The 18042-nt window shown below is 36.2% G+C and overlaps 1 protein-coding gene across 4 annotated transcripts in view; it reads right to left on the reverse strand.

The window, feature by feature from the left end:
- Positions 1-580: 580 nt before the first annotated feature.
- The window catches only part of ETL1 (SNF2 domain-containing protein / helicase domain-containing protein), a 36614-nt gene continuing 19152 nt past the window's right edge, over positions 581-18042 (reverse strand). For 2 of the 4 annotated variants that reach the window (XM_039021268.2, XM_039021266.2), the window contains 7 exons: positions 17613-17798; positions 17288-17461; positions 15859-16017; positions 10712-10789; positions 10433-10569; positions 1261-1479; positions 581-1145 (listed from right to left, as the gene is read on the reverse strand). In XM_039021268.2, the coding sequence (XP_038877196.1) occupies positions 983-1145; positions 1261-1479; positions 10433-10569; positions 10712-10789; positions 15859-16017; positions 17288-17461; positions 17613-17798 (1116 nt within the window). In that variant the 3' untranslated portion in view covers positions 581-982. Of the gene's footprint in view, positions 1146-1260; positions 2657-10432; positions 10570-10711; positions 10790-15858; positions 16018-17287; positions 17462-17612; positions 17799-18042 lie in introns of those variants that run through there. The other 2 variants (XR_016530673.1, XM_039021269.2) reach the window with 2 other exon arrangements.

An 18042-nucleotide genomic window follows, 5' to 3' on the forward strand; every position in this document is an offset into this window, starting at 1 on the left:
TTGGCATAAGTTACCAATCGATTTGTTCATGAAATTAGTTAATCATGCAATATTTGTGAAAAGATTATTCTAAACCACCTAAATCACACCTAAGCATACTTTAACCCTTGCTCCTTTGAGATTAAAAACACATTAGTTGCATTCTCATTCTCTAGTAAACAAAGAATAAATGAGAATTGGCCAAAAGCCCATAAATTCAAAACATAGAAATTGATATAGCATTTCAAAAACAGAAAAATATCAAGCATACATCATAGAATTGAAATTCAAGTCCCCCAACTAAGACTAAATGTTTCTCAATCCTACCCTAAGATAGAAGCACTTAGAAGTTGAAATAAATATGTCTTTGGAAATGAAGGTTGGAAGTGGAACTACCAAATTCGGGGATAGAATGACCTAAAACGACTAAAAATGTATATATATAAAATGCCTAACGCTGCAACACTCTCATTTTGCCCCCAACCCCAGAGTCGTGCCACAATGCCCCGACACTGGGGTGCGTGCATCTTCGTCCTTCCATGTTTGAAGTGCCTCCACTCTCCATACTAAATTTGAACGTTTAAGTATAAGGTCTAATACATATTAGAATGGATCAAAATGGTATTAATCGATTTGAATATTTAATGGTATTTAATCCATTTGAATATTTTACATTCTTATCCTAACAAATTGAAAAGTCTGTAACCATCAATTGCAAATAAAACAACTTTTACTTCTATAAAGGTACCATCTCCTATACATTACATGTGTATAACCTAAACTAAAACTAGTTGCCATTAGTGATGTCACATCTATCTGAAATTGGACAAACTAACACTTTAGATAGCTCTATTGTTTCGTGCCCCAATAATGTTACCACCTCAAGGAGCAGCTACGACGATAATGAACCTAACTTTTGAACATGAATGGCTACCAAGCATAGAGAACAAGAGTTTTGCCTTCGGCTACGTCAAGACAAAGATAGTCATCAGTAACAAAATCTCTAACCAAGAAGAATTGCTGATAATATCTGCCCCATGGTCTTCTCCGATGACTCGTCCTCATTATCCATCTCGATACCCGACTCCAGAACTGCAGCATCAAGGACTAACTTCCTTTTTGCTATCTCATAGATATTTTCATCCACTGTCCCCTTCGTGACCAACCTGCAGAAGACTCAAGTATATGAAGTCGAACATCTGCCCTCCAGGTGCTGAGAATTCAAAATTTGTAGCATCGAAAAGTAAAGCAGAATTCGATTGGAAGGTGGTAAGGGAATACCTGTATATAGTGACAGGTTTGGTTTGGCCAATTCGATGACAACGATCTTCCGCTTGACGGTCTATCTGTGGATTGAAATCCATGTCATGAATGACAACGGTATCGGCTCCAGTTAAGTTCAAGCCCTGTCCCCCCGCTCTAGTAGAAAGCAAGCATGCAAATATAGAAGTGTCGTTATTGAAAGTGTCAACTATTGTCTGTCGTTCTGCTACCTGCGTGCTGTCATAAAGAAAGAACTCAAAATGGAAGTCCAATATAATATGATCTTAGATGCTTGAAATTTTTCATAAAATTCAATATCTCTATGCGCAAGCAAAGAATGGTACTCCATAAAAAGTACAAATGATGTCGGTCTAAATTTTTACATAGAATAATTATAATGTTACAATGTTACAATTTATAATGCATATTTCCGGAATGAAAATTGAGCAAAAGTTTCTTCACTGCCATGTTCCAATGATAGCTTTCACACACACACACACACAAAGACCAGTTGAATATATATATGTATACGAGTGAATCACAAAACGATCACTTCTTAATATGCGGCTGAGTTTGGGACTTTTCTACGAGGAAAACTGCATTAAAGAAGATAAAATATTGAAGTAAAGAATTTTAGCATAATAAGGGTCGTTGACTGATGTAATTGAAAATAAATCAAATATATATATGGGCAAGCACGTAATTTTATGCAAGATTATTTTATGAGGTAATATATTTGTTGGTTGTAAATGTGTTGATGCATTGTAAAATCATTAACGATGTTATTTTATTCTTATCAGGGTACTTTCCTTTTATGTATAGTCTTTCTCGTCTATAAGAAGGCTTTGTATCTCAGGATTATTCGTTGGAATACAAAATATTTGATTTCATTCGACATTAACGCTAGGAGGGGAACAGAGAGGAAAAAAAACAAACAAAAAACAAAAACCTAGCTTTTTCAACATCACTCCTTCCAAAGCTCATTAGGGTTTTAGTGTAGTTATCCCACGCCACTCCAGCTACCGCCACTGCTGCCCAACTTCGTTGCACCATTTGCCGTTCGCTGTCCAGCACTCCAGATCCATGCAGCGTCGACCACATCAGAGTCGTCTATCCATGCGCTCCCAGATCCACGCATCTCAGGTTCGTCCGTTGACCTGGAACCCACATCTATCCATCAACCTGGAACTCACATCTGTCTGTCAGCAAGTACCTAACACACTCCCAGATCCAGCCGTCTGCATATCTCCAATCGCTTGTTCATGTTGGGTGTTTCGTTCTTGACAGGTTCCTTGTTTGTGTTCATGGGTTGGGTGTTTATCGTAGGTTTCTTGTCACAAACCAAATTTTTATCGAGGTTTCACAATAACTTGCCTCAGATTTGGTCAGTCCACAAAACTTGGTTCAGTTAGGTCTGCAAAAACCAGTTCGGTCAGACAGTACCTTGACCAGTTCGGCCTACCTAAATCAGTTGAGTTCAGCTCACAAAAACCTGCTCCGTTCAAAGAAACTAAATTGTGTTTTTTTATTCCTATTTTCTGTTTGAATCTCAAAGTTTATTATTTGCTATTACTTATCATCTGTGTTACCGTGTCAAAGGAGCAAATTCATCAAACTATTGCACTGCTATCAACCAATTTCTTATTTAATAATTCTTGTGTTTAGTTAACGCAATCCGGTATTTATCCTTAGGTTTTCTCTTCCCATAAATCTTCTCCATGGATTATTGATTCTAGAACTTCTAATCATATGACTAGTTCATCCATCTCTAACTTTTATTCTCTCTCGTATTGCAATAAAAAAGTTAGAATTGCAGATAGCAGTTGCTCATTGATTGCAGGAAAATGAATCATTATATTAACTAAAGATATAACCCTAAACTCTATTCTACATGTTCCTATATTAGTCTACAACCTCTTATCTGTTATTAAACTTTCGAAAGAGTTTGTCGTGTTGTTTTCTTTGAATCTCATTGCATTTTTCATGACCAAACCTTGGAGAGAATGTTTGGACGTGCTAGGATACTTGCCAGTCTTTACTATTTTGATGAACCTTCTAAACTCGAGTATTTAGTAGTATTAGTTCTCTTTTTGTAAAAGAACAAATTGTGCTCTAGCATTTCAGACTAAGACATCCAAGTTTTCTCTATCTCAAATATCTGTTTCTCAATCTCTTTAAAGAGATTGATTGTTCTCAATTTCATTATGAAAATTGTACTTTTACAAAAAGTCGTCGCTCCCCTTTTTTAACAAAACCATACTTGCCTTCAAAACCATTTTACTTAATTCACAGCAATATTTGGGGTCCCAACAAAATTTTAACTCAATGGAAAATGGTTCTTGACTTTTATTGATGATCACACTTGTTTGTCATGGATTTATTTATTAACAAAAAAGTCAGAAATGAAGGATGTTTCCCAATATTTTCCCAATATGATTGAAACTCAATTTTCAACAAAAATAGGCATCTTTCATCTGATAAAGGGACTGAATATTTCAATGAACATTTGTGTGAGTTTTTTAAAAGTAAAGGCATTGTTCACCAATCCACTTATCCGAATATCCCTCAACAAAATGGGATTGCAGAACATAAAAATAGACATTTACTCAATATTACTTACTTTAAAAGATTTTTATTCAACTACTCGTTTGTACTCTGATTTACCTATCAAAGTTTTTGGGTGTACTAGTTATGTGCATCTTCCTATTTCTTTTCAATCAAAATTAGATTGTCGGATTATTAAATGTATTTTTTTTAGGCAATGCCTCTAGCCAAAAGGGATATAAATGTTTTACCAAAAAAATTTATGTGAGTGGACGTGTCGTTTTAGGAAAACCAACCTTTTTTCACCAAAAATTATCTTCAGGGAGAGAAATTAAACTTAGATGATGTTAATTTTTGGGATGTATCTATCCCACTCCCAAATGTTGTTTGTCCTAATCTTACTAGCTCTTCAATGCCAAGTACAGAAAGTTCTAATTCGGTGGAGAATTACTACAAAAGGATCCTATTGATCTGAATTTTGAGTTCAAGTTTTATATTAGAAGAAGCTTCAATGAAATGAGAGACCAAATAGCTGATCACAAATCCAATCTCATACTCCAGGGGATGATTCTCAAACTCCAAGTAACAAACCTTCTACTCTTATTTCATCTTCTCTCAAAAATGTCGTCTGATGTCCCACCAACCATTGAAAATGTCTTGCCTGATATCCCTTCAATCATTGAAAATGTCTTACTTGTTGCCTCTGATCTTGAAAATCTTTGTTTCCCGTTGCTCTAAGATCTTTGGTTCTGTTTGTTTTGTTCGGGATATTCATCCAAATCGTACTAAATTAGATCCAAAATCTTTGAAATACATTTTTTTAGGCTATTCACGTGTTCAAAAGGGTTATCGTTGTTATTGTCCTACTCTGAACAGGTATCTTGTAGCCCCGGATGTTACATTCTTCGAAGATATACCCTTTAGTCCATCACCGTTGAGTCCATGTTCGAGGGAAGATGACGATCTTTTTATCTACGAGGTTACCTCTTCTCCATCATCCTCTCCTTCACCTTCCTCTGTATCTCTTCCTCCTGATCCCCCATTTAATCGAGTCTACTCCAGGCGTCCTCCACAGCCACCTTCAGATCCATGTCCTCCACCACCGGCCTCTTCGACATCTGATCCAGGACCGAGTGATGATCTTCCCATTGCCCTTCGAAAAGGTAAACGCACCTGTACTTGTCCTATTTCTTCGTTTGTTTTGTATAACAGTTGTCTTCCCCCACTTATTCTTTTCTTACATCACTTAATTCCACCTCTATCCCTAAATCTATCAATGAAGCTTTATCTCATCCTAGGTGGCGTAGTGCAATGATTGAGGAGATGACTGCTTTAGATGATAATGGTACTTGGGATCTAATTTTACGCCCGATGGAAAGAATGTTATTGGGTGTAAATGGGTGTTTGCTATCAAGGTTAATCCTGATGGGACAGTGGCTCGGTTGAAAGCTCGTTTGGTTGCCAAAGATTATACTCAGATTTATGGGACTGATTATTATGTCACATTTTCTCCCATTGCTAAATTAACTTCCATTCGACTGTTTATCTCGATGGTTGCTTCTTACAATTGGCCTTTGCATCAACTTGACATTAAGAATGCTTTTATACAAGGTGATCTTCAAGAGGAAGTCTATATGGAGCAACCACCTAGGTTTGTTGCTCAAGGGGAGACTAATAAGATATGTCGCCTTCGAAAATCCTTGTATGGACTAAAACAAAGTCCTCGTGCATGGTTTGGTAAGTTTAGTCAAGCACTCGAATGCTTTGGTATGAAGAAGAGCACGTCTGATCATTCTGTATTCTATCAACAATCTAATAATGGTATTACTTTGCTTGTTGTATATGTTGACGATATCGTTATCACTAGAAATGATGTATCAGGTATATCCTCCCTCAAGACTTTTCTCCAGGGTCAATTTCATACCAAAGATTTGGGATTATTAAAGTATTTCTTGGGTATTGAAGTGATGAGAAGCAAGAAAGGTATTTACCTATCTCAACGGAAATACATACTTGATTTATTGTCTAAGACAGGTAAACTAGGAGTCAAACCATGTAGTACTTCGATGATACCAAATTTGCAACTTACAAAGTGCTTAAAGATCCTGAGAGATATAGGAGATTGGTTGGGAAGTTGAACTATTTAACAGTGACACGACCTGACATTGCTTATTCTGTGAGTATTGTTAGCCAATTTATGTCTTCCCCTATTGTGGACCATTGGGCTACAGTTGAACAAATCCTATGTTATCTGAAAGTTGCATCTGGACATGGGATCTTATATAGAGATCATGGTCATACAATAGTTGAATGTTTCTCAGATGCTGATTGGGTTGGATCTCGAGAAGATAAGGAGATCAACTTCTGGATATTATGTTTTTGTAGGAGGGAATTTGGTGTCGTGGACAAGTAAGAAACAGAATGTAGTTTTCCGTTCGAGTGCTGAGTCAGAATATAGAGCGATGGCACAATCTGTGTGTGAAATAGTATAGATACATCACCTTTTGTCTGAGATGGGTTTGGCTTCAGTGTTACTGTGCCAGCTAAATTATGGTGTGATAATCAAGCATCTCTTCATATTGCATCCAATCATGTGTTTCATGAACGAACTAAACATATTGAAGTGGATTGTCATTTTATTCGCGAGAAAATACAAGAAGGGTTGATATCTACAGGATATGTGAAGACTGGTGATCAGTTGGGAGATCTACTTACTAAAGCGGTAAACGAAACAAGAATAAGTTATCTGTGCAACAAGCTGGACATGATTGACATATTTGCTCCAGCTTGAGGGGGAGTGTTATGATATGTATTTATTAATATGTATTTATATTGTAAATTTAATTAGGTGTCCTTTATTGTAATTCCATATCTCCTAGATTAGGGTTTCTTAATTACCTATATATATGTATCTTCAACCTCATTAAGTGAATAAGAATTATCATTCTCTCTAAACTTCTGAGTACACGTCCCACTTATTGCTTCTGAACTTGAAGTCTCACAAGATTCTGAATTTGAACCTTTGGTCTCACAAAGTCAAACTCCTACTCGAGAAGGAAAGAGTCTACCTTACAAGACTCTAAATGTCAACGACCTGAATCAGACAAATCTTCTTTGAATTCCACTTATGAGAACATCAATTCTATGGTGCCTTTGATTGATGATACATCACTACTAGTTGCTCAACGGAAAGGTGTTAGAAGTTATACTAGCCATCCAATTGAAAAAATATGTGGCATATGGAAAATTAAATTCGTTGTATAAAGTCTTCATAACTCAATTGGACAATATTCAAATTCCACACAGTATCCAAGATGCACTTAAGGATCCTAAGTGGAAAAAGGTTGTAAGTGAGGAAATTAAAGCTCTTGAAAGTAATGAAACGTGGACTCACACTTCCTCCTAGAAAGAACCCGGTTGGCTGCAAATGGATTTTCATAGCTAAATACAAGTTAGATGGCAATGTTGAAAGATTCAAAGCAAGATTTGTGGCTAAAGGCTTCACTCAATCATATGGTATCGATTATCAGGAGACTTTTGCTCCTGTTGCTAAATTAAACACTATTCGTGTCCTTTTATCTTTAGCAGTAAATCAAAATTGGCCCCTTCATCAACTTGATGTCAAAAATGCCTTTTTGAATGGTGATCTTGAAAAAGAAGTTTATATGCAAGTTCCTCCTGGAATGGAAAATGAGTCTAACAAAGACTTGGTATGCAAGTTGAGAAAGTCTTTATATGGATTAAAACAATCTCCTTGTGCTTGGTCTAATAGATTTGCCAAAGTTATGATTAAAAGTGGTTATCATCAATATCAAACTAATCATACTCTATTTGTGAAATCTACAAACAACAAAACTGCAATCCTGATTGTATATGTAGATAGCATCATCATCACCGAAAATGATCCATCAAATATCCTTAATTTGAAAAAGATGCTTGCAACTAAGTTTGAAATCAAAGACTTGAAAAGTTTGAGATATTTTTTAGGAATGGAGGTGGCGAGATCTAAAGATGGTATTGTCATCTCTCAACGAAAATATATTCTAGACTTGCTAAAGGAGACTGAAAATCTGTTGTAAACCTGCTGAAACACCTATAGATCCAAATTTAGGCCAAGACCAGATTGAAGGGATTAGCCCAGTTGACAAGGGCATGTATCAAAGGCTTGTGGAAAAGTTAATTTATTTGTCACATATCAGACCAGACATCATATTCTGTGAGCATTGTTAGTCAGCACATGAACAGTTTAAATGAACATCATCTGAAGGCTATTAACAAGATTTTTTGAAAGGTACTCCAGGTCATGGACTATTATTTAAAAAATCATCAAACAGAATGGTAGAACTTTATATTGATGCTAGTTGGGCTGGAGAGCTAACTGATCGAAGATCTACATCTGGATATTGCTCTTATGTATAGGGCAACTTAGTCACCTGGAGAAGCAAAAAATAATTAGTTGAAGCTAGAAGTAGTGCAGAGGCTGAATATCGAGCTTCAGCATTAGGAATTTGTAAAGGGATGTGGATTCTGAAGCTTTTGGAAGAACTAAGGATAGAAACTCAAAGTTTGTTCAAAATACTTTGTGACAATCAAGCAGCAATCAGCATAGCGAAGAATCCAGTCCATCATGACAGAACAAAACACATAGAGATAGATCGACATTTCATAGCTGTGAAGGTCAACAAGAACATAGTGGAACTAAACTATGTTCCATCTCACCATCAAATTACTAACATTCTCACCAAAGAGAAATTTTGATGAATTCAATTCCAAGCTTGGATTGTATTCGATATACAACCCAACTTGAGGGGGAGTGTAGATTTGTGTTTAGTATATATTTGTCTTAATTATTATTTTTAATTATGATTTTTTGTGCTTTCCTTTTTAATTAATTTGCTTAGTTGGAATTTCTCTTGTAGTATAATTACCCATTATTGGGTCCTTTTGAATATAAGAAAAACCAATATCATCCAAAAAAAACTTCAGCTAGCTTTTGGGGTGTGGTTCTCCAAGGTGCTTAAGTATCTAACAATGATATTAGAGCCAAGTTGTTGACGTTTCGGAGTGGAACCGGTGGAGGGTCTTGACCAAGTGTGGCCGAGTGAAGTACTGGAGTAGTCATCGGGACGTCGACTTTCCGGATGATGGGGTATTGTTAGGAACCAAGGTAATATGGGATGCCTTTGTCCCATATTGGTTAGAATGGGATGACCACTGTGGTACTTGAGTGACTTGGCTCCCACCCCAATATAGCTAGCTTTGAGATGTGGTTCTCCAAGGTGCTTGAGTACCTAATAGTTTCACAAGCATTCTGCAAATAATAGGGTTGTGATTTTGATTGTCTATGCAGATGGTGAAGGATAGGGAACGATAAAATACTTCACATTATTCTTAAAGGTGGTGATGAAGCAAAATTGACCATGTTTGAGAAAAAGCTTACTGGCGCATTTTAGTTCAAGGACCTAGGAACGTTAAAATACTTCCTAGGGATGGAATTTTCGAGATCTAAAAAGGACATCTTTGTGAATCAAAGGATGAAGAAACAAATTTACTTGGGTGCAAGGTAGTCGAGACACCTATCGAACCAAATTTGGAACTGAAAGTTGCAGAAAATGAGAAAGTAAAGGATAGGGAACGATACCAGAGACTTGTGGGAATATTTATTCATTTGTCTTACACACGTCCAGATATTGCTTTTGCATTAAGCATGGTAAGTCAGTTCATACACTCGCCAAGACACGTCCACTTTGAAATGCATATAGAATCTTGAGATATTTAAAGGGAACTCCAAGAAAGGGCATATTGTTTAAGAAACACAACCATCTCCAGATAAGTTTATACTGATGCTGATTGGGCAGGAAGTACAATAGATAGAAGATCTACTTCTGGCTATTCTTCATTTCTTCGAGGTAATCTAGTCACTTAGCATAGCAAAAAACAAAACGCAGTTGCCAAAAGTAGTGCTAAAGAAGAATTTAGAGCTCTAGCTCATAGTGTATATGAAGGAATATGGATAAAAAGAGTATTGGAAGAATTGAAGGTCTTTCAAAAGACTTCTATACGGGTGTATTGTGACAACAAGGCTACCATCTTTATAGCATGTAATCCAATTTTACATGATAGGACAAAGCATTTAGAAGTCGATAAACACTTCATTAAGGAGAAAATTGAAACTGTATGATGTGTATTTCGTATCTCCCTAGTACAGAAGGAATTGCTTATGTGTTGACTAAAGGGCTACTAAAAGTATAATTTGAAAGAATGATTGACAAGCTTACAATGGAAGATATATTTAAACCAGTTTGAGAGAAAGTGTTGGTTGTAAATATGTTGATGTGTTGTAAAATCATTAAGGAATTCATTTTATTCTTATTAGGATACTTTCCTTTTAGGTATATAGCCTTTCTAAGAGTATTCATCGGAATAAAAAATATCTGATTCAATTCATGCTAAGAGGATTATCTCCAAATGAAACATCAGCCTTGAAGCGCTTAAAGAGTTTAAGGGATGGCTGGAGTTGATAAACTATTTTCCGACCTCTCACAAAGGTAGATTGAAATATACAAATGGTAGAGGCAAGTTATTTCAATCCTTTCTGTTACAACTAAGAAAGGTCAACCAAAGAAATATACAGCTGAGGTGATACCTTCCATCAAGTCGTCTATAAGTTAACCCGATCACATCCAATGTCCATTCCAAGATGTCGAGCATTGATGTCCATTGACTGAAAATAAGAACTCGATGTCCATCTTGCTTCAGTGAAGGAAGTAGTTGCGCTAATTCCTATATTTTGACAAAAGTAAATGTGGATCAATTCAAAAAAAAAAAAAAAAAAAAAAAAAAGAAAACGAAGTTCAAAAACAATTTAGCAAAGCACAAAATCTAAAGCCAAATAACTCAAGCATCAGATGTGGCAAATTGATACCTGACACTTTGCCGAAAGTAGCACCTCGTTATCTGATAGAACTCCCTTTCTGTCAGTGATGCCATAAGAAAGTAATAACTGCAAATAGAAGAATGGAAGACACATCACAACCAAAGAGAAACATAAGGCTCTATCATTGATGTCCACTTGTAAGGAAGAATGAAAAGAACCATTAAGTTCCGTGATTCAAAGAAACTTGAAAAGAAAAATAATCGCAAACTAAAGAAAAATGATTAGTGAATGCGATTTCACCATACAGCCATTAATCGTTGGAAATTTATCCAATACTACCTTTTTGTTAAACGCTTGATAGTCCACACAGAACTGCCAACTACAATATTTCTTGCAAACTAGTCAAACAGAACTAAAAAATTAGTAGTGGGCGAGTTGGAATGTCCGTCACTAACATCTCCTGAGCTAACTCCTAATGCTTCAATCTCATACTTTTCTTTTTTTTTCTTTCTTTCTTTCTTTCTTTTTTTTTTTTTTTTTTTTTTTTTTTTTTTTTTTTTTTGTTTGATGAAACATAAAATCATTGAAATAATGAAAAGAAACTACTGCTCCAAAATACAAAATCTCCAAATATAAGACAAATAATGGAGATAAACATTAACACAGGCCAAAAAGAAGAAAACCTTCAAATAGGAAGCACAAAAACTTAGAGGGAGAGCCCCATAAGAAACTAAGAGACTAACCAAACGAAAGCAACTCAGGCCAAACAAAAAGAAACATCGAAACCAAAAAACTAACAAGATTGCATCATAAAAGACCAAAACAACTCCAAAAAAGCCCTTGGAGGAACAAGACTAAAGGCAAATAGGACTTGTAAATCTCTTTCTTTTTTTTACAACATTCGCAGAGATGGGGGATCAAACTTTCCAAGGTCAAGGGAAGGAATAGGACTAGGACTGCATGCCAATTACTACTAAGCTAAACTCATTTTGGTTTTAATCTCATCCTTTTTAGCTTGTGGCTATCACTATGGTCTTATATTCACAGGGTAGCTTTTCTCTTTCAACACAATAGCAAGGATGTGCTCCCTTCTAGGAGGAAACCCTAAACCCAACCCAAGAAAGTGGAGAAGCCATTCTGATCCACCCTCCCCCGAGGTCATCCTTACCTCCAAAGTTTTTGGACCACACTTATCAAGTTTAAGCAGGCTACAGAGGGTTTACATAACATCTTTAAATTGTCCCCTAACGGTGGATCCGTTATTTGGCTTGATGGAGCTTTTGTGGAATTCATCTACACTTTTGAATGTTGTTGGTCCTAGATTGGGTTTAGCTCACTTGTTGTTCACTGACCTTTTGCCGACGAGGGTTAGACCTTTATCTTCAAAGAATTGGGTATCTCGTTATATTTTCTGAGTAGAATGGACAATTGTTGATGGAAGCTTTGATCGGTATCAGACTCAAAAGGAAAAGCAAAAACCCTTTGGATGTGTGCTGTGAGAGCTACCCTTTGGTTAACTTGGACGGAGTGAAACCTTAGAATTATTTTAGGAGAAGATGCCAAAAGGAGATTCAATTTGTATTGGTGTGCAACATTTTGCTTCTTGGTGGAGTTCAAATCACACAGATTCTTTTGTTATTATAGTCTTTGCATGATTATTACAGGGATTCCTTCACCCCTTCCCTTGGGGTGTCTTTCCTTTGTGTTCAAATGAAATTTTCACAAAGTTCTCGAAAAAGGAAAACTAAATAAGTTGGGATTGGTGTGCTGTGAACCGTGATAAAGCTTCTTCTAAGTCCCTTGTTCTGTGATTTCAATGCTTCTCTTTGAATTGTTGGAACTAAGTTCTTTTCCCTCATCTTTTTCCACTTGTACCTGATTTTTGGCAATTGGGCCTTGGCAATTTTTGTATTCTCTCTCTGAAGGATAGAATTCCTAAAATGTACTTCTCTAATCTCTACTTGGCAGATGTTGCATGGGAGAGTGAGAACACCTTGGATCGTATCAAGAGACATTCTTCTTTGGTGATGTCTTCCAATGGTGTGTTCTTTGTAGGAGATCGGGGAGGACATTGACCATTTGTTGAGGAAATGAAGTTTGCTTACTCCTTTTGGAACTAAAACTTGAGCTCTTTTGGTCTTTGTTTAGCTTGAAGCAGATGTTGTGCTTCTAGTAACAGAGTGCTTTTGAATTACCCCTTTACGCAATAAGGGAATAATTATGGGGCAAGATCTTTTTTTTTCCCCTTTCTGCAACTTAATAGGGCGTTTGATTAAAGAGAAACAGTAAGATTTTTAGGGGGGAGAGATGTAACAACCTAAATTTGTACGCATACACTACAAGAAATTAAATGTTGAAATTTTATTTAAGTGGATAATAAATGTAATACCCTAACCCTAATTTAGAAAGCAGGAAAATAAAATATAAATAAATAAATAAAAAGATAAAGATAAAGAAAAAGAGAGAAGTGGAGTCCACGTGTCACAAGCGGTGAAGGCAACCCACGCGCGAAAACTAGCGAGATTGGAAAGAGCGAGGTTGGAGAGAAAATTGGAGAGAGCGAGACTGGAGAGAAAATTGGAGAGAGCAAGAGTGGAGAGAGCGAGACTCTCAACGAGAAAGATAGAGAGAGCGAGATTGGAGAGAAAATTGGAAAGAGCGAGAGTAGAGAGAGCGAGACTCTCAGCGAGAAAGCTGGACAGAGCGAGATTGAAGAGAAAATTGGAGAGCGAGAGTGGAGAGAGCGAGATTTCTCAGCGAGAAAGCTGGAGAGAGTGAGATTCTGAGAACAGAGGGAGCGAGATTGAAGAGAAAATTGGAGAGCGAGAGTGGAGAGAGCGAGATTCCCAGCGAGAAAGCTGGAGAGAGCGAGATTCTGAGAACAGAGAGAGATTGAAGAGAAAATTGGAGAGCGAGTTTCCCAGCGACAAAGCTGGAGAGAGCGAGATTGAAGAGAAAATTGGAGAGCGAGAGTGGAGAGAGCGAGATTTCTCAGCGAGAAAGTTGGAGAGCGCGAGATTCTGAGAACAGAGAGAGCGAGATTGAAGAGAAAATTGGAGAGCGAGATTTCTTAGCGAGAAAGCTGGAGAGAGCGAGATTCTGAGAACAGAGAGAGCGAGATTGAAGAGAAAATTGGAGAGCGAGATTCTGAGAACAGAGAGAGAGAGATTGAAGAGAAAATTGGAGAGCAAGTTTCCCAACGAGAAAGCTGGAGAGAGCGAGATTCTGAGAACAGAGACAGCGAGATTTGGACAGAAGCGTGGATTATGTGTTGAATTTGGCCACGATCTTATAGATTATACATGGAGAACCCTAAAATTGAATACAAACAAAGGTTGATGACGTAAGGGCAAACGTAAGCCAAAAATTAGGTGTCTTATTAAGAGAAATTCTTAAACCCTAGTAATTTTAAAGAAGACATTTATAGGATGAGTTGTCACACTGAGAAGAGCTGAAAACCACTGTAAATATGACCCTTTGTCTGAAAATTTAACCCATTCTCAAACAAATCTTAGTAACAAAGAATCGTGTGAGTGAGGAAGTTCTGTGAGGTTAGAAGAGATAAAGCTCCGGTGAGGTGCTGCCCAAATTTCCTTCTAGTTTAAGAGGGAAAGCTCTACTGATCAAACCATAAGGAATAATAAGGAATAATTAGGATCGCAGTCAAGGTAAGTAGTTATCTCACCAGTGTTTCATGGTAGTGTACCTTTAATATGTTGCATAATTATGTGATTGTTATGTTGCATTACATGTTTAAAATACGTTTATCAACAAGGGACCCCATGCATTATGTTTGTTCATAAGATTAAATTTTAATTAGATAAAGGTTATGCTTCTAGGGCTAGCAGGACATGTATGGTTGCACCCCTCTAGACCCAATTCTATGTCAAGATTATGCTAGGGACTAACAAGGTATGTATGGTTGTACCCCTCTAGTCCAATCTTACGTTATGTTAACGGTTGGTGTTGGATGCGACTCTGGCCCTACTGACTGCATAACCCGCTAATCATCAGATGGGCTAGTTTCTGCCTAAGTCCTCATCTTCCTATCAAAGCGGAGAAATTTACGTTAGTGATGTTGGATGCGACTCTGGCCCTACTGACTGCATGACCCGCTAATCATCAGATGGGTTAGTTTCCGCCTAAGTCCTCATCTTCCTATCAGGGCGGAGAAATTTACATTAGAAGCATAACCGACCACCACATGTTATTATATGTTTTCGGTCCCAATCATATGTTTTCAGAACATGTTACATGTGATTGTGCATTTGGTCACTACCTTCTGTGAGAACTACTTACTGGGTATATTATATACTCATCCTATTTTTACAGACTTTGTAGGTAAGGACACAGCGTAGGTGGCAGAACTAGACGTCGCTCAAATGGCCAACCATCAAACTCACTATTATAGGCATATGCATTTTTGTATCACTACGCTAATATTTTATGGATCCTGGTGTTTTGTAAAATAAACTTTTTATATAGTTTTCTACCTAATTAATAAAATCTTAGATATATTCTTTTGAGATTTTTACCAAAACTCATCTCATAATAGAAAAGTCTAAGCATGCATGTCGTAGCGGTCGGACCATAATATGTAAGGATTCGGTCGTTACAAGAGACCTTGAGAGGTTGTTAATTTTATCAATATCTCCTTGTGGATGTTTGTTCATCAGATATTTTGTAACTATCAACTTGGTTTTATTCTTTTAGATTGGAATTCCTCTTTTGTGGACTTGTTTTGTATGCCCTAGTTTATGTTTTCATATTTCTGGTTTCTTTGAAGAAAAAATATTGTACGATCTCCACGTTTTTAGTATTTGTTCTTTAATGGCCTTGCTCACTTGTAGGACGCAATCTTTTCATCCAACAAAAAAAAGATAAAAATAAATAAATAAATAAAGGTATGGACCATCATAGTACTGTTCCAAGTAAAATTAGTCTTTCGGGTAGACTAAATTTGGAAAGAAACAAAAAAAAATACTGCTTGACCATTATTATGTGTAGTTATGCCGGCTATATAGTCCAATACAATATATCATGCATAATGTCCTCGTGAAAGAGAAAGAAAGCAACAAATAACATATCAATTCAGTCATCATAATAACTTCAAATAGAAAAGAAGATATGGATTTAGACAGTAGATATCTAAAAGCAAATTATATAAAAGTAATTAGAGCTAATAAAATAAGTACCCGGTGAATGGAAAAATCACTATAACTTTTAAGTTCCTCAGCTACCCTTTCCACGGTACATTCAAAGCCAAATGCACCTAAAGGGTGTAACTTTTTAGCAAAACGAACAACATCCTCGTCTTTGTAAATGCGCCGTACTAGTAAAGGATGATTAGCAATCTGAAACAAGAAATAGAAGATAAAGGAAAAGTCACGGAAATATAAATAAACATTTGTACAGATTACACATCAAAAGATTACACTGGGGATACTTATATGACCAAAAGACCATATCAACAGTAACATGTAATTAAAGAAGTAAAGTTTCACTTCCCATTGAGACAGAAGATCCTAATCAGTTAGCATTTTCACCCTATTTCATTATCTACAAAAAGATGTAATTTGTCAAAGCTCAAGGTTTGCAGTCCTCAAATCCACCCTCTCCTTATTTCATTATATGCAATAAGCAAACTTTCAAATCCTTTCCAAGAACAAATTGAATTTTTTTATTAGGATAAAAAAAGGTCAAGTGATGAGCCGATGATGAACAAATGATCTTAATTTTCTGTGATAGCAACATAAATCACATTTCTGAGTTTGTAGACACAAGGCATGATAATCGTGCATGTCTTGACAGAAAGTTGCAATGAGATTCTGTCTGCTAAAGCAAATATTTTCCTTCCATTACTCTCTCTCGGGGAACAAAATGATAACATTAGCCTAATAATAAAGGTTTGTGATAGAACTCGAATATATTGAAAAATAAATGGTAACAAAATTATAAGATAAACTAGGTGTTCGAGGTACTTGGAACCTCCCAATCGTGATGATACTGATCCCTAATTCATAATCCAAAATATTGCCCCCTTCCCTATTCTCCTTATCTCTATTTATAACTAAATTCCATAACCAACTCCCCCCACTAATTACTAATATACCTTTAACATCCCTCTAACACTTCAATACCATTCCTATCAGTTTGGCCCATCTTAACTTTTGTATAGGTTGGTATTTTATCGTTCTGTACAAAATTCTTATGATCATTGAACTTATTACCAAAATAGAAATATTCGTTATAGGAGTTCATATTTGGAAATGATACATTTCAATTATGTACATGCAAGGTCTACAATCATAGTAATATTTTTTGCTTAAAAAAACCACTTACAAAAGACTGTAAGTTCTACTATAAAAGTTGACAGTCAAATTATGTGGTTGGGTTTAAATTCGTAAATATGCTAAATGAATATCTTCCTTTCTTTCTTCTTAATCAGAGGTCGTCAATTTGATTAGTAAATACTTATTATCCTGCAATTTTCTAAATATAATTCATCGCCATGTTACTACAAAGGACCAAATATGTAACAAAACTGTTTCTCCTGGAGTCAATTGAGTCAACACAGCACAAGCTTATGCATACTTAAATAAAAGCAGAAAATGTCTCACACACCTTGCGAAACTGAACAAAATAATTTGATATCTGACGACGGGGAAGAACACTGCATATATTATCTGAATTGGTATTGGCATTTCCACCAATGCGACCACGTGAAGCATTTCGATAATCTTCAATGGCATCCTTGTAGGCATCTTCTTGTTGCTTTTCCATTGCAACATATCGAACCTGCAGCAAACTTTCAGTGTTAAGGAAATATAAAATATCATTAAAAAATTGTAAGGAAGAATATTAAAACTTAAAAGTACCAACAAAAAAAGAAGTGCAGCAAAGTTGAAAGGAGACAGCCATAATAATAGAAAAAGAAGTTCCGACCTACCTGCTGTATCTTTGGAACAAGTTGCTGCATAACATCAGATTTTAACCGTCTCAAAATAAACGGACCCAAAATGAATTTCATATGGTTAATCAAAGAATTATTCTCAGCTGTTAATAGTTTTTTCAAGTCCACATCCTCGGTAGCAAAAAGATTGGGCATCATAAACTCCAACAGTGACCACAGCTCCTGGACCAAAATTTTATCAGATGAGCAATAAAATAATCGTGCCGATTAAGACAGTAATCACTCAAAATTGCAGGCACACTATGAGATAGACCACAAATCATATACGTGATAATATTCTTTGGATAATAAAGAAAAGAAAAACAAAAAAAAACAAAGACACTTTACTAGCCCATAGCAACATAAATCCAAAAAAGAAAACGAACTCTGAACTAATCTAATTTCATCAGGTATTTTCTTCTTGAAT

This window comes from Benincasa hispida, chromosome 7 (genome assembly GCF_027475165.1).
Source record: "Benincasa hispida cultivar pf3 chromosome 7, pf3_genome.v1.1, whole genome shotgun sequence".
Taxonomy (NCBI): Eukaryota; Viridiplantae; Streptophyta; class Magnoliopsida; order Cucurbitales; family Cucurbitaceae; genus Benincasa; species Benincasa hispida.